We start from the raw sequence: 19909 nt of genomic DNA on the forward strand, positions 1-19909 counted from the left end.
GCGGCAGGACACCAGGCGCAGGCGCCATACCTCACAGTGATGCAGGATGCTCTCAATGGTGCCTCTGTAGAATGTGCCTTCTTTTCCAGTGATGCTGTGTTGGTAGTCCAGGAGAAGTCCCCTGTGACATGCACACCCAGGAACTTGGTGCTGCTCACCCTCTCCACAGCAGCACCGTTGACAGTCAGAGGAGCATGCTGGGTCTGAAGTCCACAACAATCTCCTTCGTCTGCTCCACATTCAGCTTTGCCAAACTTAACTTATCTCTTTCCTCTGTATATTGTAAAATGAATTGGTATAATGACATAAGCCACAAAATCCTTAATATTTGTCGGTGCTCTTTTGAAATTGACATTAAAACTGTCATAATGAAAGAAATGAAAACATGCGCTATTATTTCTGTGGTTTACTTCTTTAGCCGCAGCAGTACCAGCCTCCCGCCACAGAGGGCGCTGTCTGCCAGGCTGCCACCGGCTCGGTCTACTTCCGGTGGCTGGAAGGACTTGTGTCGCAGATTCGACAGAAATATGTACGAATTTAAAGTGAAATGACGCTTTAAACCTCAATACAGAGCGTAATAAGCTGTGTGTCCGTTCATATCAATCAATAATAAATCAGTATGCCTTTGCTTTTTGGACGCCGGAGAAAATGAATGGCGAAAAAGCAGGTAAGAATATTAGCTAGCTTCAACTCGAATGTGTTTGTCAGGTCTTCATGTTAGCTTATCAACATAAACAAACATGTTTGGTTTAAAAAGGCGCACATTTCCAGACGTAGTTTTGGTTCAGAGTGTGGATACATTCATTAAAAAAAAAATACGTAAATAAAAGTTCAGATAATCTAGTGTGTGGTCCGTCACATCGGCTTTAACGTGTTGACAACTGTCAAACTCAATGACAGAAAACAGTTTTCTATCGTTGAGTTTGACATTTGTCAAGTAAACTGGGGCTTTTTAAATTTGAACATTTTTAAACAACTGCACAGACCTTCCATTGCATGATTTTGAACAGAATATAAGCAGCAAAGAAACAGAAACTAGATAACAATAGGAAAATATAATACTTCAGTAGATTATCTTGACTGTGCTACCTTTTGTCTCCCTGTCTCTCCAGCTGGTTCTCTGTTTATGTGTCGGCTGTGCAACCTCTTTTCTCCCAGTCGCTCTCAGCTGCTGGCCCATTGCTCCCAGCTGCACCCCCAGCAGGATCCTCCAGATGACATAATCATCTCGCTGCAACCCCTCGCTGCAGATCCTGTGGAGAAGCTGCCAGGTTAGAGTACAATGGCATTACCAAGATCAGTGTCACAAATTATCTATTGTTGATAAATGATATACAAATGTGAAAATGTGTTTCTGCTTTGACTGCGCATAAAATAGCTGTTTGTAGGATAAGCTTGTTGTTTATGTGCTGTCTTCTGCTCTTTTATGGCCTCACAGAGGCGCCAGTGAAGAGAAAACGAGGACGACCAAAGGGCTCCACGAAGAAGATAGGCAGAGATGTTACAGAGGATAAGGTTATTTCCACCTGTTCTCCTGAAGATCATATTGAACTAGAAGAAAAGAAGAAGAAGGAGGAAGTAGATCGACAATGTAGCTCAGTAGAAGGTACTACTGCCATTCATATGCAATGAGTAATTCTTTCTTTTTTATCTAGATGGCAGGACAGTACCCCTCAATTTCTTTTTTTGATCTGAAATTTTTGCAGATCTCTTTGGCAGCTGTCTTTGACCTCACTTTCCTGATTGTCGACATAGCTTTCCTTAAATGTCACTAAAATAACATTTAAGGCTGGCCAGCGTGTTATTTTCAGTTCAGCTAAACAAGCTGTGGTTACTGCATCCGTACACTGTTTTTGTTTTCTTCCGCTAAGGCGAAGTCCATGATGGGGCATCAGGGCTGCGATGTAGAAACTGTCATCGCTCATTCAGGAACAGACGACAGATCCTCAAACACATCTGCTTGAGAGAAGAGGGCGAAGAGGAGGATGAAGAGGAGAATGGTGAGGAGAGAAAAAGAAAGAAATGTTAAATTTAAATGGTAGAAAAATCAGCGTTTTTTCCATTGATGCTTCCAAAGGACTATAATTTGGGGTTAACTAAGGGAGCATGCTGGAAGTATTTTTAATTACTTGTGTTACAATCCAGTAAAGAGAAATTTACAAGTATTTGGCATTTTTAGGTTATTCTGATTAATAGACACAATTATTTTCAGGAAGCCTCTGTGGTGGAGCAGAGGGTTCTGGAAATGTGGATCCTGCAGGAGCTGATTCAAACCAGATAAAGCAAAACACAGCAAAAGAAGGAGTCGTGAGAGCAAAGGGTAACTTTAAGATCAAGATACAGATTCTTAAAATGTGTTTTTAACATGAGAATCTATTGATGGGTATTCTTAATTAAAGCTGTTTCTCGTTCTCTGCTTGCAGATGTGGGCAAACATAGAACCACCAGAATGAACCGAGGTCGCATCTCCAAAGAAGGAGGTCCGTTAATGGCGAACAAAAAAACTGTCATCAGTGTGGTTCTGACAGAAGATGAAACACTTCCTGGTCAGTTTTAATTTACATCTAGAGGGTAGTTTAATAACTGTAATCTGTCACTGTGTCGTTGTGTTTTTGTTAGCTTAGAAGCCCTCATTAATTTAAGCCCTTCTTATCTACATTGGGATCAGATCAGCTCTTCTGTTGTGTGGGGTGGTGTTTCTACAGTAGCCCATAACTCATAAATAAAACACAGCCTCTAAAGGTGGTCCTTTACATTTGTTTAAGTTGCAACTAATAGAGGTTCTCCTCCACACTCAGAAAGTTGGTTGCAGTCTCCAACCCCACCATTAGATGCTGCCAAATCCCACAGTCTGGTCCTTTTAGTTCAGTTTTCTTGTGCTAGTTTTCAGATTTTCGGTAAACATTCACCAATAAAATGTTTTGACATAAATTCAACAGGTGTTACCAAAATGGTTCCAGTAGAGTGCAGTTCAGCAGAAATGGAGTCTGCAGCTATTCAAGCTCAACCACAGGTAAGCACAAGAATGACACGGAAGATCAGTGGTCAGTTCACCCAAACATCCCCTGTTTATAAGAGGGCAGGTTAATTAACCAAGGATTTGAGACATCCCTTACATTTATGTCTCTACTCCTATACCATAGTGGTGTGTAGAATTGTATTAATGCCACATAACGTTAAAAAAATAACATTAAAAAAGAGGAACAACATTTCCTTTCAGAAGCAGTCGCACAAGATACTATAGTACAAATAGTTGTTTTTGGGAGCAGTTTACAGTTTATCCTGAAACTATGTATTAAGGTCAGTGTTTTGCGTATCTGATAATAATTACTTTAATTTATTCAGCAGTCTGCAGTCCTACAGAGTGAATCACAAGGCCATGCAAGTCAAGCCAACTCCTCTGAAGGTAGCCCTAAAACAGACCAGCAGCCAAGGTAAAATAAAGTAAAATGATTATCTCTCTTCTAATTCTTTGAAAGACATTCATAATTGATAGTCACACTAGTAAATTCAAATTCCTCTTGTAGTATTGTCACCTGTCAGTGTCTGATCTGATCCCTTTGCTTTAGTAGCAGTTCTGAACCAAACTCCACGACAACAACAGCAACCGGCCGAGGCTTCCAGGAATGTTCTATCAAGCAAAATGCTCCCAAGTACTATTTGTTTGAATTATTTGTTTCAAATGTCATATTGTTGACTTCATTTTACAGTGTTTCTAGCCATTGTGATATTTAGCAGCTTCCTCCATCACCACAGCAGCAGCAACAATTAAACTGGTCAGTCGGTAGATGTAATATTGTCTCTTTCTGTCTCCCAGTTTACTCCAGAGCCAGTTGAAGATCTTTGCATGTGAGTTCTGTAATAAGATCTTTAAATTCAGACACTCACTGGTTGCCCACCTCAGGACACACACCCAGGAAAAGCCGTTTCAGTGTCCGCACTGTGACTACGCATCAGCCATCAAAGGTAAAAACAGACTCACTGTTTTGTTTTCTCCTCCACTGCTTGACTACTTTTACACAACCTTTTGAGGCCATGTCAAATGAAAGTACTGAAACTTGATTTTTCCCTTTAAAGCCAACCTGAACGTTCACCTGAGGAAGCACACAGGAGAGAAGTTCAGCTGTCAGCACTGTGCTTTCAAGTGCCTCAGCCGCGGACACCTCAAGGTGTCGTCATTTATACAATATCATTACACTAACTTTCAGAGTTAAATATGATTGTGTGATTTTGTATTTTTGCATTTTTCTTTTCTACGTTTTGACTGTACGTCAAATAATCTGGGTATATTTTCAGTGTGGAGCTGTGCTGTCTCTCTGGCTACAGTTGTAATTCTGTGTCTGTGATGTTGCAGGTCCACATAGAGCGAGTCCATCTGAAGGTGAAGCAGCACTGCAGCTTCTGTGAGAAGAAGTACTCTGACGTGAAGAACTTGCTGAAACACATGGAGAAACAACATGACCTAAAAGACCCGGCTGTTCAACAGAGCTACCAGCAACTGAGGTTTGATCTTCTTCAGAGTTTTTCAAGGGGTGGACCTGGGGGTGTCGGACACTTGAAATATGGGTTACAGATGAGATGAAACAGACACTGATTGCTGGCGTTCTGGTCGTATCAGGTAGCTAGTTAGTGTAGTTAAGCCCACTAGTGTGGCCACAGTTTGAAATACTACCTCTGGGAGTCATACTTCTGGCAAATTTGAATGCACAGAATCAACTTTTTGATAAACCAGTCAACACAGAGAAATTGTATTACTTTGAATTTGATGCGAACAATACATTTAAAAAAAAGTTGGGAGGGAATCACGTCTAGGCTCTGATCACAGCCATCCAGTACTGTTTTTTGGATTGTCACTTGCATATGGAGATTTCCATGGATCCTCTTAGGTTTTTAGATGATATTATGCGCTGCAGATGATTAAATCTCCAAATTTACTACTAATGTAAACTACTCCATAACTCCCTGTTACGCCCAATCATGTTACTGAAATTTGGCCAAATAACCTAACTAGCTACGGGATCTCCCATCAGGTGTTTTTCAGCTTTACACCTGTTCCAGTGCTGTGTTGCCCTTATCTCAAAAATTAACCGAAGCGAATCATCGCATTCTGTTTTCGTTTCATTTTACACATACTCTTTCAACGGTTGAAATATTGTTGGCTTCTTAAAGATCATAGCAAAAAGGCATATGAGATATCACAGGTAATGACTAATTGGTGTACTTTTAAAGTTATGTTTTGGGCTTTTGTTACCTTTGATGGATTCGATCAGTAGAGAGAGGCAGGAAGTTGTGGGCGAGAGAGGGAAACTAGGTGAGCTATACAGGAAAATAAGTGTGTGCTCCTAATTGGCGCACCGGTTTGCAGTCTATTAACATACTGCATCATAAATTTTCTTTATTGTGCTAAAGTTGAAGAACAGAGCAAACTTATTCCATGGCAACATTACACTGCATTCACATTAAGGACAGTTATAGGGTTTAGGGTCTCAGATGCCTCAGTTTTATCTGAGTAGAGGCTCACAGTGTTTAAATGGATCAACTTTTTATTTTACTTATTATACCTCTAACATGCCTGTCCTTCTAATCGAATCAATACGTCTGTCTAATCTAGGTTAAAGACACGCCAGGGCCTCAGGCAGCTCCTGTATCACTGCTCTACCTGTAACAGACGCTTCAAGAACCAGCTGGAGCGGGAGCGTCACATGCTGGTCCACGGGCCCCAGCGTCCCTTCGCCTGCCATCTCTGTGACCACGCTGCCACCAAGATGGCCGCCCTCACCGCTCACGTCAGGAAGCACCTCTTCCTGTACGTGTGTTGTGCTTGTGACGAGAAGTTCGTCAGCTCGCAGAGACTGAAGGCTCACCTGAAAGAGTCTCACAGCGAGCTGGATCAAGAGCAGGCCTTCACCGACTGCATCAACAGCAGCTTCTATCTGATTCAGCCTGGGGGAGGAGGCCTATGGGGGAGTGAGGCGAGCGGGGACGCGGAGCAGAGGCCGGTGCAGGAGGGTGAAGGTGGAAGAAATGGCGAAGGAGGGGAAGACTGGCAGGATGGGGGACAAGAGCGGCTGAGTGAAGAGAGGCAGCAAGAGAAGGTGGAAGAGCAGACTATATCTCAGGAGGGACGTACAGAAGGAGAGCAAATGATCGAAAGAGTAACAGGAAAAGAAGGATCAGAAATCGAATGTTCTCAAGACGGAGATGAGACAACACCCGGGGAGACATCACACAGTAAGACAATAGGCTCATGCACATCTGCAGCTGAAGGACTTGAAGAGAACATTCACACGCCTCTGCTGGAGGACAAGACTCAAGAAAACACACACACAGCCGCTGAGGACACACATGCAGCCGTAAACACAATCGCGCCTTCATCGCCAGGAAACACATCGCACTCGTCTGATTTGAGCGGACACACACGTTTGTCTTCCGGTCCTCTGGTGGGTGATAACCACACTGCACAGTCGGAGAAGGTAAATCCAAGAACGGTCAAATGGTTTATGTATTTCTGAGATGGTCAGTACTACTATTTATGTGTCTGAGACAAACAACTTCTCCTTACTTGTTCCTTTCTTCTTCTAGGTGTCAGAGGTTTTCCATCCGAGTGCGTTCCAGCAGGTGTTTTCTTCCCTCCAGAAGAGTCAGCTTAACATGGAGACTTTCCAGCGGCTCAGGAAAATCTACGGAGACCTGGAATGTCAATACTGCGGTAAGCTGATGAAAACCCTCTTGAGTTATTCGTTTTGCATTTTTTTTAAATAGGGCCTGCCGCTTCTAATCATTTTTTTCTCCCGTACAGGTAAGCTGTTCTGGTACAGAGTCCACTATAATGTCCATGTACGCACACACACCAAGGAGCACTCGCATTACTGCTCCAAGTGTAGCTACTCTTCCATCACCAAGAGCTCTTTGAAGCGGCACCAGGTCCAGAAACACAGCGGCCAGCTGCTGCGATGTACGAATCCCGGCTGTAAATACGCCACGCCTGACAAGTACAAGCTCCAGAACCATCTGATGACGCACCAGGAACAGGTAACCAGCGTGGGCACATGTTGATTAACTGTACAATGTCCGTTCACTGTGAAGCACTGGGATTTTCAAACACATTGGCTCAAACTGAGCGTTAGTCTCACTCCAAAGTTTCCACTGTGTCTGTGAAGAAAATCTTTGTCTCGTTTATTAACAGGGGAAGAGTGTCGCCTGTCCTGTCTGCCAGCACAGCTACCAAGAGCACAGACTAAAACATCACATTCAAAACTCCCACCCCGGTAAAGAACATACAAATATATCAGCAGATGAAGACATATATAGAGACACACTATCTGATCATTGTTTGTATTTAAAAAGTGATTTCAAAAAAATCTATAGTCACATGGACATAACATTTTATATCACGCCTGATTTGAAATAAATTAAAAAATGAAAGTTAGCCAACCCTTAACAACTCGTGTTTTGTTTGCATGCTTTGCACAGACACGCTGCCTTCCCATGGTAAAGGCCTGATGGTGCAGCGTGCAGAGAAGTGCCCCTACTGTGAATCCTACTTCCTAAAGAACAGCAGTGATTTCCAGCAGCACATCTGGGCCCACCAAGGTGTGATATTGCTTTGCTTTTAACACACGCACCGCACCGCACAAGCCGCAGCACATCTGGACCCCACCAGAGTTTCTGCACAGTGTCTCACTGCGTCATTACTTTACAGCTCAGCTTCCATCTGTCTCCTCTTCCTCCTGGATGCGCTCCAGAGGGACGGCCTTGACTGAAAGCACACACAGATGTTGTTGATAGAATCTGGATTGTCAGTTCTTAGCTGATAAATGATGAAAGCAAAAACAAGCAAAACGCAGGTTTTTTTTTTTTTTTACAGTGACCTCCAATGTCCTATAACAAGGAGCTCAGTCTGTAGGAAGAGAAATCTTCTTCCTTGTCATCATCCTCTCTGTCCTTGCTGGACTCCCCTTCATGAGCTATTATCCTTGAAGTTACATCTGTCCTGAGGCTGTGTTAGAAATCCATCACAGGTGTTGATGGATGACTTAGAGAATCCAATTATATATCACCCTGCAGCATGCAGGAGGTTTATTTGGCTATAGCCTTACTTCCTGTTTGCTATTGGCACTCAACAGGCCCACCTCACTGATGGATGCACAAATACGACAGTCACTCACAGAAAAAGTTTGTCCACGAGTATCTCCAAAAAGTGTCTGGCCAGTCCTAGTTCACTTTGAAATAAAAAAGTCAATTTTTTGAAATTACTGGCCAATGCTTATACTTTATCCTTTTGCTGAGCTGCTGGTTGATCTGTGAACTGTGTGTTTATGCGTTTGTGTTGATGCGGACAGGTTTAAAGCCGTACGCCTGCAGTATGTGTGACTACACGGGCCGCAGTAGGAGTAACCTGAAGACTCACATGAACCGACACAACACAGAGAGGCGTCATCTCTGCGATCTGTGTGGCAAGAAGTTTAAATCCAAAGTGACGCTGAAAAGCCACCGACTGAGCCACTCAGATGAAGGTATGTATATATTATTTATCATTACACATGTTGGCACACTGGCATCATGAACCAAATTATCAATAATGCTGAGTAAGATGAGTAAGATGGAATAATAAATACGGTATAAGGGCAAGGATTCTGTGTTTTCTCCAGGGAAGCGGTTTCAGTGCTCGGAGTGCGACTTCACCTCGGTCTCTAAACCTTGCCTGGTCAGACACATGGAACAACATGCTGACTTTAAGGTCAGGATACACACTTACACACACTCAGCTCACAGCCACAGCACGTAGTATCTTAGTAGTAATCCTTGGTCAGTTGGTCTTAATGCAGGGTATTTGTATTATGTTCAATTTATTTGTATCTGACTCTGCAGCCATTTCGTTGCGCTCACTGCCACTATTCCTGTAACATTGCTGGAGCTCTGAAGCGACACTACAACGTGAAACACCCCGATCAGAAATATGAGAATGCTGGACCTGGACTGCCAAGCCCTGACGCTCTGATACAGCAAGGTATTACTTTAATTCTGTAGTAGCTGTATGTTCTGATGTTAAATTGATCAGATTTGTACATATTGCACAAAAAAACATGTGTGTTTGGCATAATGTAGCAAAGCTTTTGTGTGTGTCTGTGTTTAGGTGGTTTGAAGTGTCCTGAATGTGACTTTGTTTATGGCACAAAGTGGGAGCTGAACCGTCACCTGAAGTGCAAACACAGTCTGAAAGTGGTGGAAGGCACCTGGGAGGTAAACAAATACGCAGACATGAAACACTATAGGAGGGCTTTGTTTTAATGTTATTGCTTGACTGTTAACACTACAGAGTGGGTGAACCTTTTCACATATTCCATGAAATGTTTTCAACGTGCAGCTGCTTTGTTTATGGTCCTCAGAGGATGCGCTATAATCACTTTGCCTCCAGGGCTATCATCTAGAGCTAGCATGATAAACTAAGATAATAAATAAATAGATTGGGTGATTAAAAGTCATGGTACAAAGACTTTGGGTGATGTATACTAAAAATTGCCACCATCTTACTCGCAGTCGACTATGTGCAGCTATCGCATTATTTATATTTATTATAAATAAATTTTGCGGCTGCTAGATTCTTCATTAAAGATGCAATTAAGTTAAAATAAATAGTTTTAAATGAAGGCTAGCGTACAGAGTTGTGTCATAACATCACATTTCTGTGCTAGATATCATAAAATAGCCCAAATATTCCATAACATGTAAACCCTACAAGTAGTATCTGTTTATATCTTCGAGCTTTCTTCAGTTTCAAACTGCTGTTGAAGTATCAGAAGGAAAAGACCCAGAGAGAAAGACTTTCCAGCATGACAATCTCTGCTTTCTCAATCTCTGTTTATGAATATTCAGGTGGGGGAGGAAGTGGAGGCCCAGTATGTGTCTGTGGAGGGTGAAGAGCAGCTTACAGAGGCACCTTTAGCAGCCCTGCAGGACAACGGTAACAAGAGCAACAGTTTTACCTGCTCAGATGAATTGGAGGCAGTCCGCATTTATGCTGTATTTATGTTGTTTGATATGCTTAAGGCATATGTACGGTGCAACACAATATGGTAATTGTGTGTCTTTTCTGTTCAGTTAATATCCAGCAGATCACTGAATTCAGTTCAGAGACTCAGGACGCCGTCACCTCCATGGTTGCCATGGCTCCGGGCACTGTGACGGTAGTACAACAGGTAAACGACGTGGCATCACCTTCTAAGGAAAGGATGAGTTGTTACCTTGCAATGTTGATTTCGTGCTGTGGCTGAAGTTGCAGGTAGCCGATGAGCAGGAAGTGGGAAACTGCGGCAACCAGCTGATGGTGGTGAACGCCGAGGGGGCTCTTAATAGCAACCAGGTGATGGTGGTGGAGGAGGGACACGGCCTGGAGGCTCTGACTGTCCTCACTCAGGGAGAAAACGCGCACCACTATATTGTCTACGTCCAGGAGCACACTGTAGAGATCAACTAGCAATCTTAGCATTTCATCATCATGTACCAATAAACAAGCAGTATCAACTTTCATTCATCATACTTATTTTTCAATAAAGTGCAATACTATGATTTTGTTGCATATTTTGTACTTTGTGTGGCTTCAGTTTCTAAAAGTCTGGAGTTTTGATCCCCTGGAAATCAAGTCTCAAGACATTGCCTGTCTTTCAGAATTTTTGTCACAATATTTAAACATTTTTGCTGTCAAAACTACTAGATGTTAGGAATAGATTTCAATTTATAACATGATGTTTAACAGGTGGCAACATAATGGAGATAAAACATGGACTATATACACTCATAATGCCAAAAGGAGTGCCACCAAAGGTCCAACGTCAGCATGAGTTTCCTTCACACCTAAATTCTAATAATATGATATTTTTTCTCTAGTGCAATACTTTTTAATGTGGCTTTTTGTGTTTTTCTGAAGAGAAATAGCCCTGTTGGAGTTGTCTATTGTGTATATTCAACCACCACCATTTCAACAATAAAGTCTTAAATGTACGTCTAAAGCACATGCAGGCAAGTAAAAGAAAGAAAAAGTTAAAACCCCAAGTGTTGGGACACTGTGTTCAAAGAGACAAAGGTTAATATAGTTAATAAAAAGTCATTTTTTTTCTATAGACCCTAGTGGTAGTTCAGTCTCAGTCCTGCAGGGGGCAGTGGCGGTGTCGCGCTGTCTGTGCGCTTACATTTGAAAGAAGAAGAAGAAGAACTGGTGGGAAATTTGACAGTGCGCGAAAGTTTGTTGTTCTCGGCTGTTCTCCACAGACCCTGAGATGATAACCACAAACGAGCATTAACCGTGTATTTACTCATGTTTACACGACATGGACCGGTACGTGTTGGTTGTATCCTTATGTCAAACTGATAACGACCCGGCGGACGATTATAAATGTAAGTTTAAACTCGCACTTAAAGCTTTGGACGTACTCTGCTAATATCAGCTAAATGCTAAACTGAGTCCAGTTAGCTGTTAGCTTTAAATATGTAGACTTACTGTAAGATGTGTTAACTCTTTCACTGGTAAAAAAGCGGTAAATGTCAGTTCTTTAAAGAATATGAATTGTTAGATGTGCTTATTTCTAAAATAGTAATGGGCTAATTGCAGGATGTGTTATTTATATATTTCTGTCTTAATTAAATCAGCGGTCAGTCATATTATGGTGAAGCCTGATCTCATCTTTCATCTTTGTCAGCAGGTTTGGAGCCACTAAAGCAGATACATGACAGACTTGTGGACATTTCAAATCAGGATTCAGTGAGAGGGATCACTGTGTTTCCAGGTGCAGTAACTTATAACTTACAGTTTCCACTTACAAGTTTTTATAACACAGCTTTCCTCACTTGTTTTCCCACTCTCTGTTTCCTCAGCTTGTTCTCTCAGTGGTAACCCATCGGCTCAGAGGTGGTACTTTGCTGTTCAGGCCTGCCATGGATTTACACAGGTGAGACAGTTTTGCCATAGAGATGGTGTATGTTGCTAGGAAGAGGGGATATGCTACCATAAAAGTGCATAAAGCCTTTTTAAATGTTCGACACAATATGTGTCTTTCACAGATCTATAAAATGCTGTGCAAATGATACATAAATAGCTTATTTTGATCATGCTTTCGTGGTAAAGTAGGAGTTAAATGTGAAGAAATGCTTTTAAACTAAAGAGGTAGAATTGTGTATATGCTGCTGGTGTTGTTGCTTGGACATTGACAACTCAGTGCTATACAAACTTAGCCATGCACACTTCACACTGTCACAACCTTCTAGCGATTTTGCCGTATATCATCTACATACTGCTGTCACATTTGTCTTTAAATTCTCATTTAGTGGTGTTTATGTAGGCTTCCTCAGTAAACTGTTTAATACACCTATGCTGACTTTTCCAGCTAAAAGGGAGATTAAGCATTTAAGGATCAACTGTTTAAGTAGTTTACCATTCAAACAACGGATATATATACTGTACATATAAAGGAAAAGGGCCAAATAAATCTGTGTCACTTGTTTTGCAGTTTTTTAAAACTTTATTTTTTTCTGAGTTTTTGACAGTAAATAATACAATGAACATGTAAATAAAGGAGGAAAAATGAAAATAATAATAATAATAAAATAAAAAATAATAGATATGTACACATATGCCCATGCACCAGACAACATAATTGTAGGCATAATCTCACATACATAATTGCACATTAACACATGTGCACAATCATAACAACAAGACATGAGAGAACAGTGGGGTTGCGAGCTGATCGCCACTAGTTACAGCAATATGGTTATTGCTTCTCTTAACCAAAATATAGAGAGCATTAAAGTAGGTTATCACTGCCCTTTGTAATATAGGTGTTCCATTTTTCCCAGAGGACTTCACCTTTGTCTCTCTGTAATCTAAGACTAAAAGTCAATAGTTCCATAGTTTGGATCTCTTTAATTATGGCTTTCCACTGGTTAACCGTGGGAGGTTCAGTATTGAGCCATCTCCTTGTTATGGCCTTTTTACTCGCTGCCATGAAGATTTTTAAGAGGTATCTGTCTCTCCTTGGTAGTGCAATGTTAATATTACCCAGATAGAATGATAAACAAGTAAAATTAAAATTATACTGCAAGACCTCTCTAGTTATGCCCTCGACCCCTTCCCAGAATGATTTAAGAATCGGGCAGCTCCAGAATATGTGTGTATGATCCGTCTCGCTGTGTCCACATCCTCTCCAACATGTTGATTGCAGTCCTATTTGTTTAGACCTTTGCTTTGGAGTTATAAAGAATCTCATACAATTTTTCCAGGAGAAATCTCTCCATCGCTGTGAGGCTGTAGTGGTGATTTGTGTATCAATTATATTTGTCCAGTCTTCAGAAGTAATCACAATTTCCAATTCTTTTTCCCATTTCGCCTTAATATAGTTTGTTGAGTGGCCTCTTAGTTCAACTATATGTCCGTATAGTTCTCCAATGATCTTCCTGGACAGTTTTGCATTATAACTTGTTTTGCAGTTTTGCAGCTCCGACTGGGAAGAGTTGGGGACAGGCCATCAGAAAACTGACAGCGAGGAGGAGAAGCCTACTGCTGTGGAGGAATGTTTGAGTTTTCTGAGCGATCAGGAGGCAGTGGACCAAAAGGACGACCAGACACCACTGACTGAGTGAGAGACTGATTGTATTTTCAGCATTTAATGTAAAAACTGATGCGTCACTTTTTTTCTCTATGAAGTGAATTTGCCTCAGTAATTAATTAATGCAAGAGAACCATTTTGTACTTTGTGTAATATAATATTTATATAATAAAATTAGGAAGTTGATCCTGAAATAATTTGGATAATGTATAAAACAAATGTGGACAGATGTATTATTTAGACAATATTATTCATGTGTGACAAAGAACCCAGAGGTTACATTGTTTGTCTGATTGTTTTCATTGAACAGGCTCTTAGAGGAGGCTGCAGAAGGGTTGCATCTGCTGTCAGACAAGCTACCACCTCCAGGTACAGCTGACCAATCCACGGCACTGACTTTATTACAGAAGAAGATGTAAACAGTAACCGTCTCTTTAAAATACTTTCATTTACCTTTATTTTGCTCTGACAAGCAGAACTAAACTTTCTACTGACAGGACAACATTGCAAGATGTTAACTCCACAAAACAAGAATTTTGCCAATTGCGAGGAATTAAAACTTCTTAACTGAAGCTTTGTAATAAGAGTCCATTCTCATCTCAGCCTTGTAGAAAAGGTTCCCTACTTTACTGGCGGAAATATGCTCTGACTTATTTCCACTTATTTTGCTTTTTTAAAGAACACTTCTTTGCACGTCACTTTCATAGGAGTTCAGGAACACTCACTGTCAAACATTTGCTGCCCTGAGGAGCTGAAGCCACTACTGGTTTTGAATGTCTAAAAACAAGCGATTCCATATACTTGTCAAAACAACTGTGGCAGTATATCCACTACCGTAGCCACTACCATTGCTCATTGACACAATCCTAGCAATTAGATCAGTGTGTACTATATGTAGGGTGAAAATAAAAATAAAAGAAAACCGTATCACATCACTTTTGGTATGTCCTACTTCGCTTCCTCAGGTAAAGCCTTGCTGGATGTTCTGGTGCTGGGTTCTGCTGAGCAGTCACCTCCTATTAAAGACCTGCTGCCTCTGCTGGGAGCCCTGAAACACATGTCCTGCTGGCATGCTGCGAAGATTACTGTGGTTACACAGCATACTCCAGGGTGAGGAGATGAAAAATACACAGCATTACTTATTTTCATCCATTTAATTTATTTATTTGTTTTACTTGAAATCAATTTGTGGCTTTCGAAAAGATGCTGTGTTATTGTTGAAAACATCAATACTGTTTGAATTTTGTATTACTTGTGAAATTCTCCAGATTTGCCACTAGGGGGAGTTAGATGAGTAAATATGATCAGGCGTTGACTTGAAACACTGTACGTTTCTTCAGAAGCCTTTAAATGACAACATGTATTACACCGTCCTTAAGTGTTTTATTGCTGCAGTACAAGTTTATAAGTTTACTTGTTCACTTACAGGCTTGACACGGTGTTCAGGGAATAAAATGTAACGTGAGTGACACTTTTCTTCATTATTCAGGTGGCAGAAAGCAGCGTCCTCCCTGAGCGCCGGTCTGGTGGAGCCTGCTCACCTTGGCAGCTGCATCGACCACAGGGAAATGTGGAGGGGAGGTCTGGTCATCAGAGAGAAGAAAGTAAGGGCATTTCATCATTTAAGCTGATGGAATCGACGAAAAAATTGCGCCAGAGAGAGAAGTTCAAAGCTGACTAATCTGCATATCAGGCCAGTGATGGAGTAACTGTCAGTCTTGCCAGTTTGAAAAACACCATTAATTTATGGTAGAAACTTTTAAGCAGGCAGCTCTTTTTCTTACCTTGTTTGACATTTTTCTTATTTACTAGGAATGTATATAGAGTACATGAAACAAGAAGAAGGAACTTTACTGTGATTCACACTATCATATAAACAGCAGAGTGGCTCTTTATGACACCGAACTCTTTAAAGGTCCAAAAGAGCCAGCTTATCAGAGAGGAGAGAGGAAGGATTTTCAAGAAGACATGTGGGCAGTGTGTGCAGATTGTTAATTACACAAAAGTTGAGACATTTAGAAAAAGAGTTTGCTTGCTAAAAAGAAGAAGGTAAAGATTTATCTGCAGATTTTAATACTCTAGCGTTTATATGTATAACTTCTAGTACTGTGGGTGCGTTTGTTCATTTAAAAGCGTCAATGAAAGACTAGAGCTGTGTATTTTTTTTACAGGCTACTGAGTGAAAGAATATCTTTTGTCTTTGTGTGTGGCCAAGCACTGTAGAGAGCATGAGAATAAGATGTGTCCTTTTGAACGCTCGCCTGCCCTGGGCATTTTATTATGAACTGTAGGCTGAAACTCAAAGCTAAGTGGGCTCGGAGAAAGACAGCTGAGAGAATAGTGTTTGCTTCAGGGCCCTCTGTACCGCGCTAATCATGGTTTGGAGACTTGAGCGTGATGCCTCAGCGTTTGTTCCCGTGTCCTTTTCATATGAAATAACTCATGCGGTGCGCACAAGGCCATAGGGTACATTCTCTCGTGTCTCCTTTTAATTTGAATTTTGGACTCACTGGGGGATAAGACCTTATTTGCCGCCGAACAGGAATCACTGGAGGTCGCTGAAAGGTCATGGGAAATAGCTCTGTCTTGATGGCGTTTCCATGGCTGAGCTGATCCAGCCTGGCCTGGTGTGCCTCTGCTTGTCCCCACTCTGACCTAGCATCACTCCCCAAGAACTCAGCTGCTGTTGATTATTTATCCTCATTTAGACAAAGTGTTAAGGAATGCGTCTGGGCAGTTTCTGTTTGTCTTTGAGCGCCAGTGCCGGTTTAATAATCCTGTTCTTTACTTTTATTTTTCCTTTAAGAACTGTATTCGAGGGAGATGTGGCTCAGGTGGTAGAGAGGGTTGTCAATTAATCGCAGGGATGATGGCTCAGACAAGCACCTTGCGTGAGAGCAATGTTATGAAAGTGCAGTCCATTTCAAATTCATTCACTTTCATTTTCTTGACTAAACGGGTGGGAATTATTTGGGATTTGTCCTGCAGACAGAAATATGTTGACACCTGTGCACACATTCTTTTGGCCGGGTTTGGGCTAAGCTGCTTAAATTCAATTAAGGGGAGTCTCAGGGCTGTAGTGTACACAGTTATGGACGGTAGTGTTGTTGTAGATTTTTGTGCCCTATCCTGTCACAACGGGAGTTTATCAATATGTGTTCTTATAAAAAATACACATCTGACCAGGTTTAGTCCAAATACATGCGATTCATTGAGGATGTAATGATAGTTAACTTGTGTGGACTTGGTACAGAGAGTTATCCCAGAATACATGTGGCAGGTATCATCAAGTACGCTGCTTTTCCAATTACAGAATGACCTACTGCGTCCTCCCGTCAAATCAGAACTACGAGTACAAATACCCAAGTCTGGTCTATGAAGACATACATTTACTGGTTGGTTGTGGGAGAATTTCACTGCTCTGAACAAAGCTCTCACTTCAACCCTATCCAACACAGTTGAGATAAACTCATGAATTCCTGGAGCCAGTTTCCAAAATCCTGTGAAATCTGCCCAAAAATGCTGAGGCTGTAGTACCAGGAGATTATTCCTCATTTTTTTTTTTTTTGGAATAGGAGGTTGAACACATGTGTGGATGTGATGTGTATGAGTCCACGTACTGTACTTGGGGCCTTGTATTTTACTTTGTTTGCTGGCAACTGCTTATTAGTGGCACAGTGAAGTGTGGGCTTAGGTGAGATGACAGCATTTTTTTTTCATATCACTCCTCTGGAGATTACTTAACGCCCACTTGTTCTTACTTCTCATTACGTGAAAACTCTGGCAGGTGCAGTAGTTTTCTGTCTCTGGACAGAATTGGCCAACTTTGTGCTATTCTTTCATGGCTCTCTGGGGGGAATCAGCAATCTGTTTCACTGTGGCGTTTCCTTGCATGTCTCATACTGGCGCTGTTAAGTTTTTATTCATTTATTATTATTTTTTTTTAAATCTGGCCAGGATTTTCAGATGGCATTTCATAATGATTGTTTTTCTTTTCAACATTGATCAACTTCTGTATCTGAAAAACATACAGCAGATGTACTGTGTCTTGAAACAGCTCAGACGGCTTGCATCTTTGCATTTAATATATGTTTAGTAAACAATGTAAGGTTTATTGTTGTTGACAGGACTGGGCCTGGCATTAACTAGACAAACTTGTTTTTGTTTTTGGTAGAAATTAAAAGAGAGACATGGAAAGAGGTTGAACAATAAATCTTCAAGGTTGATATTAGATTATCAGACAATCTACGATGAACTAATGGGTACAACTGCAGATACATCTGAATTTAATTTTATGTCCAATGACAATAAAAGGAATCTTAACCTTACCATCAACCACTACACATACTGGATGTTAGATTTTGAGTAGTATATACACCGATCAGCCATAACATTAAAATCCCTGACAGGAGAAGTAAATAACATTAACCATCTTCTGACGATACAGTGTTGGGAAACTTTTGGACCTGTCATTCGTGTGGATGTTACTTAGACATGTACGACCCCACATAGACCAGACCAGGCACCCCCACCCCATAGCAACCTTGATGGCAGCAGGCATCCCCCAGCAGGATGCAGCCTGACACAGGCACACACACAAAAACGGTTTAGGAACAACTAAAAAAACAGGAAAAACAGCACAAGGTGTTGACCTGGCCTCTAAATTTACTAGATCCAAACTGATCAAATATCTGTGGGATGCACTGGAAGAAGCCTGATCCCCTCAACCCATAGGACCCAAAGACCAGGTAGTGGAGAGGGACAAGAAGAGGAGACAACACGCAGCAAAGGTCTTCACTGTGATACTACACTGAAGACCATAGCCTCAGCTCATGGGGTTTGATTCTTTCTGAAAATGTTTATTATAAAGTGAATATTTTCTACTTTTGTACTGGTAGTATCGTTGAGCCTAAACTTCCACAACCCAGTGGATTGGCTAAGCTATTGCATACTTGACAAAAAGTTTTCCCCGCGTCGTCTCCGCTCTGTGTCTTTCACTCCGAGTGTGCTGAGGCAAGCATGCTGTGTCTCCTTCACTAAAGTAACCTTTTGTGATTTGCAGCCTTCAGAAGTGAGTTAGCTCCAGCAGTCACTCAGCGACGGCTTCACAGTTGGAGAGAGTTGGAATAAAAGAGAATTCCCACAAGAGTATACGCTTGTCTGAGACTAACCATCAAATCTTAACTACCATGGTACAGTATATACCGTGGTATATATATATATATATATATATGTGTGTTTGGACATGCATACCTTTAACTATGCAGTCTTGTGATAGGCTATTCTTGAATGAATGTGACAACAAACACATGCAACTATTGCATTATGGGCACTGCAGCAATCTCACTGTTGTCATTCTCAGTTCCGTGTTGTACAACAGTTCATTTCTAACTGCGTTTGTACCGACTGTGAAAGTTTGTATGTAACCAATTTTTTTCTCTCTCCACTCTTGTGTGTTTGTCTCAGTATGTGTCGGAGCTCCGCTTTGATGGCTTTTCTCTGCGCTCTCCAGGACATCAGACATCAGAGTCTTCTCTCTTGCAAGCTCCCTACATCACTACAGATCACAAACTACTCTCTGAGGTGAGTTCAGAGTCCTTCACTGTCCCTGAGTTTTTCACATCACCCTTTGTTCAATTTTACCTAGGACAACTTCAGACTTCACATATGGGAAGAATGAAAAACCCAGAACGTTTTTAAAAGTCATGGAAATTTGTTCCACCTGTATAAAAAGTGTACTTCTGTTGGTTCGGTCAGGATTCGACTATACGTCACATCAGTCATTTCACTGATGTTGTTCTGTGTGTGGGGTAATGTCAGGCTCTGACCTTGCTGCTGAGTTGCAGCCTGTATGAGATGTTAATTTGCTCAAACGCTAATGTCTGACTTTGCTTGTACCAGACATGGCTTGAGAAACCTGGGAATGGCAAAATATGTGCTGCAGAGTAAAACACTAGAAGGTGACACTAGCTGAACAATAACTACTGCTGCTCCCATCACCTGCTATTTCACCTCATTGACCAGTGGGATTCCCACTGCCGGCTGCTGAGTTGCCCTCTCGCCCCCCCACCCCACCCCCATCAAAACAAGGAATAATTTCAGGTCCAGAAACTTTGCAGAGGTACTGTTGGCTCCAAATTGGGCTAATGCTCACAATTCCTACATGTTATGTGAAGACGCAAGCAAGCTTTCTCACATTATGTTTCCAGACAGCCAGATACCTGCAGTCAAACAGGTAGACATACACTGATCAGGCACAACTTTCTAATATTGTGTAGGTCTCCCTTGTGCCTCCAAAACAGTTGTGA

General features: G+C 41.5%; 2 protein-coding genes across 6 annotated transcripts in view; both read left to right on the forward strand.

Moving 5' to 3' along the window:
• Nucleotides 1-513: 513 nt before the first annotated feature.
• zfat (zinc finger and AT hook domain containing) lies at nucleotides 514-10571 on the forward strand. Of its 5 annotated transcripts, none has more exons than XM_084557091.1 (24): nucleotides 514-667; nucleotides 1113-1271; nucleotides 1439-1606; nucleotides 1872-2000; nucleotides 2213-2320; nucleotides 2424-2546; nucleotides 2940-3013; nucleotides 3346-3434; nucleotides 3573-3653; nucleotides 3818-3966; nucleotides 4078-4169; nucleotides 4355-4503; nucleotides 5612-6473; nucleotides 6583-6709; nucleotides 6800-7032; nucleotides 7187-7268; nucleotides 7474-7593; nucleotides 8343-8516; nucleotides 8652-8740; nucleotides 8872-9010; nucleotides 9137-9243; nucleotides 9877-9964; nucleotides 10102-10199; nucleotides 10277-10571. In XM_084557091.1, the coding sequence occupies exons 1-24, from the start codon at nucleotides 649-651 to the stop codon at nucleotides 10475-10477; spliced, it is 3660 nt and encodes a 1219-aa protein (XP_084413217.1). In that variant the 5' UTR covers nucleotides 514-648; the 3' UTR covers nucleotides 10478-10571. The 5 variants fall into 5 exon arrangements, with proteins under 5 accessions (XP_084413217.1, XP_084413219.1, XP_084413218.1 ...); XM_084557093.1 differs by having other exon boundaries at nucleotides 10283-10571; XM_084557092.1 differs by having other exon boundaries at nucleotides 3349-3434.
• Nucleotides 10572-11181: 610 nt separating this feature from the next.
• The window catches only part of mtbp (MDM2 binding protein), a 29147-nt gene continuing 20419 nt past the window's right edge, over nucleotides 11182-19909 (forward strand). Inside the window, exons 1-8 of the mRNA XM_084557513.1 lie at nucleotides 11182-11394; nucleotides 11700-11783; nucleotides 11872-11945; nucleotides 13483-13631; nucleotides 13912-13970; nucleotides 14567-14711; nucleotides 15091-15205; nucleotides 19068-19184. Coding sequence (XP_084413639.1) covers nucleotides 11328-11394; nucleotides 11700-11783; nucleotides 11872-11945; nucleotides 13483-13631; nucleotides 13912-13970; nucleotides 14567-14711; nucleotides 15091-15205; nucleotides 19068-19184 — 810 coding nt within the window. The 5' untranslated portion in view covers nucleotides 11182-11327. The remainder of the gene's footprint in view (nucleotides 11395-11699; nucleotides 11784-11871; nucleotides 11946-13482; nucleotides 13632-13911; nucleotides 13971-14566; nucleotides 14712-15090; nucleotides 15206-19067; nucleotides 19185-19909) is intronic.

This window comes from Chelon labrosus (assembly GCF_963514085.1).
Source record: "Chelon labrosus genome assembly, chromosome: 12".
Classification (NCBI taxonomy): Eukaryota; Metazoa; Chordata; class Actinopteri; order Mugiliformes; family Mugilidae; genus Chelon; species Chelon labrosus.

Excerpts from the sequence above, each read along its gene's own strand:
- zfat (XM_084557091.1), top strand. Across the intron at positions 1,272-1,438 it reads TCCTGTGGAGAAGCTGCCAG|AGGCGCCAGTGAAGAGAAAA; the intron begins GTTAGAGTACAA and ends ATGGCCTCACAG. Across the intron at positions 3,654-3,817 it reads ATCAAGCAAAATGCTCCCAA|TTTACTCCAGAGCCAGTTGA; the intron begins GTACTATTTGTT and ends TCTGTCTCCCAG.